This window comes from Eptesicus fuscus, chromosome 22 (genome assembly GCF_027574615.1).
Source record: "Eptesicus fuscus isolate TK198812 chromosome 22, DD_ASM_mEF_20220401, whole genome shotgun sequence".
Taxonomy (NCBI): domain Eukaryota; kingdom Metazoa; phylum Chordata; class Mammalia; order Chiroptera; family Vespertilionidae; genus Eptesicus; species Eptesicus fuscus.
The window spans coordinates 29,977,910-29,986,572 of NC_072494.1; the positions used below are offsets into that span (position 1 = coordinate 29,977,910).

General features: G+C 50.0%; 1 protein-coding gene across 1 annotated transcript; it reads right to left on the bottom strand.

Annotated features, from left to right (window-relative positions):
• Window positions 1-545: 545 nt before the first annotated feature.
• Window positions 546-8,663, bottom strand: NENF (neudesin neurotrophic factor). The gene is made up of 4 exons (XM_054711733.1): window positions 8,427-8,663; window positions 3,028-3,088; window positions 2,062-2,165; window positions 546-1,070 (listed from the first exon to the last, which is right to left on the bottom strand). The coding sequence occupies exons 1-4, from the start codon at window positions 8,595-8,597 to the stop codon at window positions 894-896; spliced, it is 513 nt and encodes a 170-aa protein (XP_054567708.1). The 5' UTR covers window positions 8,598-8,663; the 3' UTR covers window positions 546-893.

Below are 8,663 nucleotides of genomic sequence, written 5' to 3' on the forward strand. Positions count from 1 at the left end.
CTGTAAAATCTCCAGGATGAATCTATAACAGGGATCCTCAACCTCAGCACATCTGACATTTTGGACCAGACTGCCTTGTGCACTGTAGGATGTTCAACAACATCCTGGGCACCAGAGACCAGTCGTGACAACCACAAATTTAAAAATAACTCTGGGCACGAGCAAATGTCCATTAAAGGGGAAAATCCTCATTCAAAAGGGATTTCCTTATGAAATCAGACCCGAGTCTAGTGTGTTGGGTGTCCTTCACTGTCCTTGGAATGACCTCCAGGCCAGGCTCTGCCCACACTGGACCCCAGCCCTCCTCACCACTTTCCAGCTACAGATGGGGCTGAACCAGTTCACTCTCTCCTGGCCCTGGAGGAAAGCCAGACCCTTTACTACCTCCCTCTCCCTCTCCTGTTCACCCACCTACCCCTAGGCTCTCAGCTCGTGGGTGCCCCCTGCTGCCCGGCCCTCTCACAGGCAGGGGAGACAGAGAGCAGGAGGCTCCTCCTTGTAAGTGGTGCTGATGAGGCTCCAAGGAGAGGGCATCTGTGGAAGAATTCTTTTGTGAAAATAAGTTTATTTCTGTGCTTATTCTAAAGCAAACATGGTCACAGTAAGAAATTTGGCAAGTACAGAAAAGTATAAAGAATAAAAGTCACTGGTTAATTCAACCACCCACAGGGACGCTTAGAGGCTGTTATTACCACCCGGGCTGGCGTGTGGGCAGGAGACCCAGGTGGACAGAGCACGTGACCCAGGACAGTAAAGGCATTGGGGTTCCCGGTCAGATGTCTGCTTTATTCAGACCCAGGTGACCAGAGAGCCAGGCAGCCGATTTTGTAGATTTCGACTCCGAGCGTCTCTCTGCCTCACCCTCCCCAGAACCTGCTCCTACAGACTGAACATCAGAGCTCGTCCTTTAGGTCAAAATGGGGCTGGTCTTCGGGCTTGAAGTCCAGGTTGGGGCTGCCGTCCTCGTTGAGGATTCTTCGGGCCGTGTAGCCGACGATGGGATATTTGGCTTTGTACACTTTGGTGAAGACATCATCCAGGGCTTTCAGCTCCTCAGCCGTGAGGCCCGTCTTGAGGAGAAAAACCCAAGAAACGGGTGGGGGTGGGAATGAGGCAATCATGTTTGGCAAGGCCTCTTGCCAACCCCACCCTACTCTCCCCACACTCCTTGTGCACGAGAAAAAAACACCTCAACAAACCAAATAATGGACAACTGACTTTGTAAGAGACAACCCTGTGGGGTGGGGAGTGATTCGAGGGGTCGGGGGGGGGGGGTGGCCCCACAATGGCTTCATTGTGTTTTTCTGTTCGACTAATGTAGGAATTCAGGACTCCAGAGGACACCCAGCCTGGGACAGGACGGGGGTGCACTGGTTCATTCCACGGCTCCCTACGTCCTCCCATTATAGATTTATACACCCTCCTAAGTTCTTAATTTGTTTCTGTAATGTGGCGGTTTAAGAGTTTGGCTCATCAGAGCACAGCTGGGTGAAGGCCAGCCTTTCTGTTGGGATTACACAAGCACTGAGGTGGTTTTAGTTCATGCTTCCTTCTCCTTCACAGAAATGTGAGAGTGGGGGAGACTCAGCTTCTCAACCCCCTTCATCCCCCGAGCTACCGAGGGTGGCCTGGGGAGTGGGTCGCAGAGACTAACAGCACATCTGTAGGAGGCGGGGGTGGCAGTGCAGACTGTCAGGGCTGGGGCTGCCAACGCCGGCTGGAGCCGAACTGTGACGCTCCCTGAACGTGATCACGAGTTCATGAGTTTGGACTTGACCCTGGGGAGCCACGGAAGGTTTCTGACCAGGAGTGGCACCGTAGGATATCTACTTCAAGAAAACAATTGGCCGCCACACCAAGTGGACTGGAATGCAGGCTAGTTAGGAAGCTTGGCTATTGTGAAAAAGAAAGAAAGAAAGAAAGAAAGAAAGAAAGAAAGAAAGAAAGAAAGAAAGAAAAAAAGAAAGAAAGAAAGAAAGAAAGAAAGAAAGAAAGAAAGAACAAAAACAGGCCATGGCCAAGGGGGTGGAACACTAGACAGAGGCTCAGAATCTGGCTCACAGTGTCGTGGGTGAGGTCTGCGGGATCCAGGGACATCTTGGCTACTCCTCTGGTGGAGTCCTTCCCGGCCAAGGCATTGTAGGGGGCTCCTCGTCCATAAAACTCTGCAGTGGGGAGGAAGGAGCGGGATGTGAGTGTGGATGTGCACGCAGGGCAGCCAGGAGGCTGCACGTGGCAGTGGCCGAAGGGGCTGGGAGTCTGAGATCCAACCTGATCCTAAGAAAGGCTCCAGGCCCGAGGGGAGGGAAGGCAGTAACCCCCAGTCATCAGTTTGGATTCGAGTAATTCAGAATGTGGAATGAGTCGCACATTGCTGGGCTGAGATACAAAATAATCTCTTAAAAATATTTAAAATCCAAACAAGAAAAATGTTCAGTTTTCTTAAACGTTGGGAGAATCACCCAGCCGGTTGCTCAGTGGTTAGAGCGTCAGCCCACAAACCAAAAGGTCTCAGATTTGATTCCTGGTCAAATCGAAGTTTCTCTCCCCCCTTCCCCCGCTTCCATTCACTCTCTAAAAAAGTAATGGAAAAAATATCCTTGGGTGAGGATTTTTTTTTTAAATGTTGGTAGAATCTAAGTTATTTCCATTCCACATCCTTTGTTTGGTATCAGACAATGAACCATGACAAAACTACTTCCATAGCATTTGTAGTTACCAGTTGGGAACCATGAAATGGCATTAAAATGTTCTACGATCCCAACTCTTTGTAACATTTTTCCTCTCACTGCTTCAGCTAGGGGAAATCATTAAATAGGGATTTGATTCCATAGGAAACGGGAGCCAGGGAAGGCTTTGAGCAGGAGATTGGCATTATTAGGAAAAATCTGTCCAGCACTGGCAAAGCTTGTTCCCTCCATCTGGGGGCAAAGGACTTGCCCCGAGTTCCCTCCCTCTCCTCACCCCTCCAGGGCCCACCCTGCCGAGCTCCCCAGAAGTAAGGACTCAGAAAGCCAAGCCACTTACCCTTCCCAGAAGTGACATCAAACACCACGCCCTTCACCGCCATGTAGATGGGCTGATCTTCCTAGAAAGCAGGAGAGAAGCTGTGAGCAGGAGGCGAAGAGCCCAGCTTTCCCAGCTCAAGTCAGTAAAATCTCTTCCCTCATGGGCTGTGCAGAGAGGAGAGGAGTTGGTAGAGTCACAAAGCAGCCGTAAGGCGTCTTCAGTGTGCCCGCTCACAAGAACTTGGAAGAGTTAGAAATATCACGACAAGCCCATGGCTATACCATTCTTTAAAAAACCAAAACACAGGAACTGAAGCAACTCTATGTAGATAAAAATTTTAAAGAATATTAAATGATGAATTATTTAAATCATTCCAATTTTTCTTTCATCTTCGTGAAAGAAAATGAAAATGTACATACATGGACATCATCAGTGTAAATTATTTTATGTTTTGCTTCTTTTTTTAAAATATATTTTATTGATTTCAGAGAGGAAGGGAGGAGAGAGAAAGATCAATGATCAGAGAGAATCATTGCTCGGCTGCCTCCTGCATGCCCCACACTGGGGTCAAGCCCGCAACCTGGGCATGTGCCCTGACCGGGAATCAAACCAGACCTCCTGGTTCATAGGTCAACGCTGAGCCATGATGGCTGGGCAGGTTTTGCTTCTTATAGGTGACGTTACTTCATATAAACATTTTCATGTATTGAAATAACCAAAATCTGCCCCTTAAACGGCTATATTTCATATTAGTGATACTGTGTACCTGTTTGTTTAGCTATTCTTCTATTTTGGGTATTTGGGTTGTTTCCAATTTCTTAGAACTATCAACAGCAGCATTATGAATATCTTTCTATGAGTGAAAGATATTCTAATTTGGTGAATTATTTCCTTGAGGCCTGTGGAATTTGTGGAATTCCTGGGCCAAAATATATGAACAACATAATGTGGAATTCCTGGGCCAAAGTATATGAACAACATAATGTGGAATTCCTGGGCCAAAGTATATGAACAACATAATGTGGAATTCTTGGGCCAAAGTATATGAACAACATAATATGTGGAATTCCTGGGCCAAAGTATATGAACAACATAATCGCCTTTTATATTTTACCAGTTTGTCCTTCAGTTTGTCCTTAAATTTCCAAAACACAATTTACCGTGTGAGGAAAATACAAGTATGCTGTTTCCCTACAGTTCTGAGAAATTCTATACTTTATTTTTTGTTGTATTCCTGGGTATACAGTGTTACCTTAATTTCCTTCCCAAGGAGGATAACACAAGAGCAGATGATGCAATTTTCTAGCCTCCATGAAGTCAGGTCAGGTTGGGGTGACTGTCAGTTCTATGACAGTTCTAGGACACCCAGGACCTGGTCTTTCCTTTGTCTGTGCCCCATCCAGGGACAGGGACAGCAGTCAGGCGGCTCACAGGCCAGGGTGAGGGTGGGAGTCACAGCTGGGTGTATAAGAATTTCAAAATCTCCAAAAACATGCTGCTTGGCGTTCTCTGGGGTTCTAGCCTTCATGGAGCTTGAGGTCAAGTGTTTTCCTGACCACAGGTAATAGACAGACCTGGGCTCAGAGAAGTTAAGCAGCCAGGCCAAGGCAGCAGGCCTCACTGTCACGTAACTGCTGAGGCCTCGTTTCTCTAGCTGTTAAGTCGGAATAGCACCCACTGACCTTGCAGATGCTGAAGGAAAGGGTGTACAGAAGCCCAGTAGTGGGTGCTGCTGTTATTCCCAAATGAGCTCCTACAAACAGTCCCGAGAATTGCTGTTGACTTGATTCCGAGGCTCCATGTTCCAGAACACTTGCTCTACCTCATCTTGTTTTAAATGGCACGACTTACCCAGCTGGTAGACTCCATTTTTCTTTGGGATGATTTCCTACCTCTCCTTCACTGTGATTATTTATTCCTCGACGTGATTGCTTATCAAATAGGGTTATATATTTGCCCAGCGTCACAGAGCCAGTGAGAGGGAGAGCAAGTGTTCTGGAACCTGAAGCCTTGAAACCCAAGCCCCAGTCCACTCTCTGGCCTGCCTGACCAGCGGACACACAGCACACGGAAGTGTACATGTCTGTGACCAGGATAGGGGGAGTGTATCCTGGGAACTTCATGACCCAGGACCATGAGGAAAGACACAGGGACTGGGTCAGAGGTGCCCAGATGGAAGGGAATCGGAGGACCACCTGCAGAACGGAGCAGGTTTTCACCTTTCCGCTGGGCCTTGGGCTTGCCCTTCCATCTGGCCTTCCTCCCTGCTGTGGTCAAGCAGGGCCACATGTGCCACAGACAAGGGGATACTGAGCAGCAGGCAGAAGAGGGAGGGCTTCTTCCACAGCTGGGTGGGAGAGGCCAGGAGCTTGGACGCAGGCAGGAAGGCAGGACCCAGCAGTTGGGGACAGAGCAGAAGCTCCTCCCGGATGACTCTTCTCCTTGGAAACAAGGAAATTGCTGGGGATGTTTTCTTCCACAAAACTAGCTGGGCCCTCCAGGGGTCTAAGCCCAGGTTTTGCTTTTTAACTGCAATGGGTATTGGCAACCTATTGGTGGATCATGGAATCAAGGTAGTAATTTATCAACAAAGTTTTTAAATAGAAAAGTTTAAATTAGAACAGCAAATAGAAACCATCGGAGTGCACCACACATGGAAAGAACAAGCCTGTTGCATGGAATTCATGGAACTGCCATTTCAGGGTTGCGTGTGTCGGATGCCCAGCCAACATGTCTACAAGCCTTCCTTCTATGGTATAATTAGAGGGTGGTTCTCCTCTTCATTCACCTGTCTCTACCCAACAGCCTTCACTGTCTGTATTAATGTCTGTCCAGAAGCTCCTTTTGGAGGAGGTACAGTCCTACTGTTAAGCTTTAGAAGGAAGAAGGCAGAAGATAAGTAGTCCCGTGCCCCACCTCACCCCCCAGCACAGATTCCACGAGAGCTGGTGACTGAGCACAAATTCTGGGAGAATGGGCTCTGAAGAGGCACCAAGGAGGCCGATGCTAAGCAGGCATTCAGAGGACTCGTTCATGTCAGAAGGACAAGTATAGCTATTTCATACTCCCCCGTGTGAGTGACTCACTCTGAGGACCTAAAAAGGCCCCAAAGGAGGACACTGGGTCAGGGCCTCATGCGGGAGACCCAGAGCACAGTATGGCTCTGTGCAAGGCCAGCAGCCAGGGCCCCGTCTCTCACAATTTACAACCTGGATCCTCCACTGGAGACACTGTGCAGCTCCCTGCCCGGATGCCCGAGCTCTGACCACAAACAACACAGCAGCAAGCGGGATGGCACAGGTGGTCTGCCGCCTTGGCTCTCATCCGAAGGTTACAGTAGAGATAAGACGTTCATTGCTAGATGTTCCAGGAAGACTTGTTGTACAGGCCCACAATCTCACAGAAACTTGGGGGTCAGTTGTGTTTGGAATTCAAAATTTGTCAGATCTCAGAAAGGTGTTATGGGGCACATACCATGACACCTACAGAGTGTCCAAGGCAGCACCCCATAATCAACTATATTAATATTTCCACAGTAAAGCATGAGCATGCATATTCATACTAAGTAGGATAAACGGAGACTATAAATAGACTCATGTCAGCTCTAGCACGGTCCCATCACCAAAGGAGTTCAGATCAGGTCGGGCTTTGCTGTCAAATGACCTTTTAGAAAAACCTTCTGGTTTTCAGAGCTCATTCAGTTTCTGAATTGCATAAGAGGACTGTGGACCTGTTATATCGCCTCTTGCTTATATACTTAATAATTAACTAATAAAGGAATAGCAGTTAGATTTGTTCAGGCTTACCATGCTGAGACCACACCTGGCCTATGCTGAGCACTTCGCACATCACCATCTCATTTAATTCTCACCCCCCAAAAATCTATATAGAATGGGACTTCTGCATATATAAAATACATAACTATATTTTATTGATTTTTAGAGAGGAAGAGAGAGAGAGAGAGAGAGAGAGAGAGAGAGAGAGAGAGGGATAAACATCAAGGATGAGAGAGAATCATTGATTGGCAGCCTCCTGCACGCCCCCTTTTGGGGATCAAGCTAACAACCAGGGCATGTGCCCTGACCAGAAAAACAACCGTGACCTCCTGGTTCATAGGTGGATGTTCAGCCACTGAGGCACACTAGCCAGGCTAGAGTAGGAACTCTTATTAAGCCATTATGATGGTCATTCAACCAAACACTTACGAAGGTGTTGCTGTGAAGGTATTTTGTAGATGTAACTAACATCACCAGTCGGTTGATTTTATGTAAAGGAGATTGTCCTGGATAATCTGGGGGCACTGATTACATCAGTTGAAAGGCCTTAAGGATAGAGTTGAGATTTTCCTAGGGAAGAAGAGAGCCCACAGTGGGCTGCGGCATCAGCTCCAGCTCAGGTTCCCGGCCGCCCTTCCTACAGCCTGCCCTACAGATTTTAGACTTGCCTAGCCAGCCCCATGATCACATAGAGTTATGTGATCATGGACCAATTTCAACTGCCCCTCCTCCCTTCCTCTGCCTACAAACATCCAATGGTCCCCTACCCAAAATATTCTTTGCTTACCCTATTTCCAGCTCAAGCTTCCCTCTCTCCTTCCCTCAGTTAAGTATCAATCAGTTACATTAGCTTAAAAAACCAAAGATTTTTCCCCTCAGTCCCCATCCTGCAGCCCCTGGTAGTGCTGCTGCTCATACCCTCCACACTGAACTCTCTCTCCTTGGGTTCTGCGCTGGGGCCCCTCCGGATCTCCCCCACGTTTAGAGATTTACTAGTAGGACTCGACTCAGCATAAGGTTGTACTCAGAGTAAGGTTACAGCGCTGTGGTAAGGACCCACAGCCTAGCACAAGAGAAAAGGACACGGGGAGTCTGGAGCAGCGATTTCCAGCCTCAAGGGCACAGGCGCGAGGAGCAGGTTTGAGGAGTCAGCTGCAGAGGAGGCCTGGGACATAGGGGCAGGAAAACGAAGTGCAGGGAAAGCCTGGATCACCCCTGGGCGAGCCCCAATTCCCGCCCGACCCAGGAGCAGGCTTTGCTTCCCTCCCTCTCTCCCTCCCTCCCCTGCCACTCCCCCCAAAGAGCAGACAGAAGTGTCTGCCCCCCAAAAAATTCTGAGGTTCCTTACAGACCACCAGCCCAAGTGCTCTCAAGGGGGCAGCTCGAGGGAAGAAAGAGGATAGAGTGAGTGGGGTCTTCTGGTTTAGTGAAGGGGGAAAGCTGGGCGCCTCGTTTGCCGAGGACTCCCTCTTATCCCAGGGCGGCCATGGGGGCCTGGAGAGAGGAGGCCGGCAGGCCAGGCGCCCAGCTCCAAACCCGGGCTCCGGGAGGGGGCGCCCGCCGCGGCCCAGGCCTCCCCGACGGTGTGGGCGGCCTCTGGGTCCCGGGCCCGCCCTGCCTCGGCCCGAGCTCCCCGCGTACCTCCTCCCCGCCGTAGCGGGCCAGCTCCTCCTCCGTGAAGAGCCGCACCGGGGGCCCCCGCTCGGCCGGGCGCGGCGTCTGCCCGGCCCGGACTGCGGGCAGCCCCGGGGCCAGCGCCAGGACCAAAACCAGGGCAAGCGCGGCCAGCGGTCGCAACCAGGGGCCCGCCATGCTGAACGCGCCGAGCAGGGCCAGGGGACTCGGGTGGCGGGGCCCGCGCGCTCCCGTCCGCCCCCG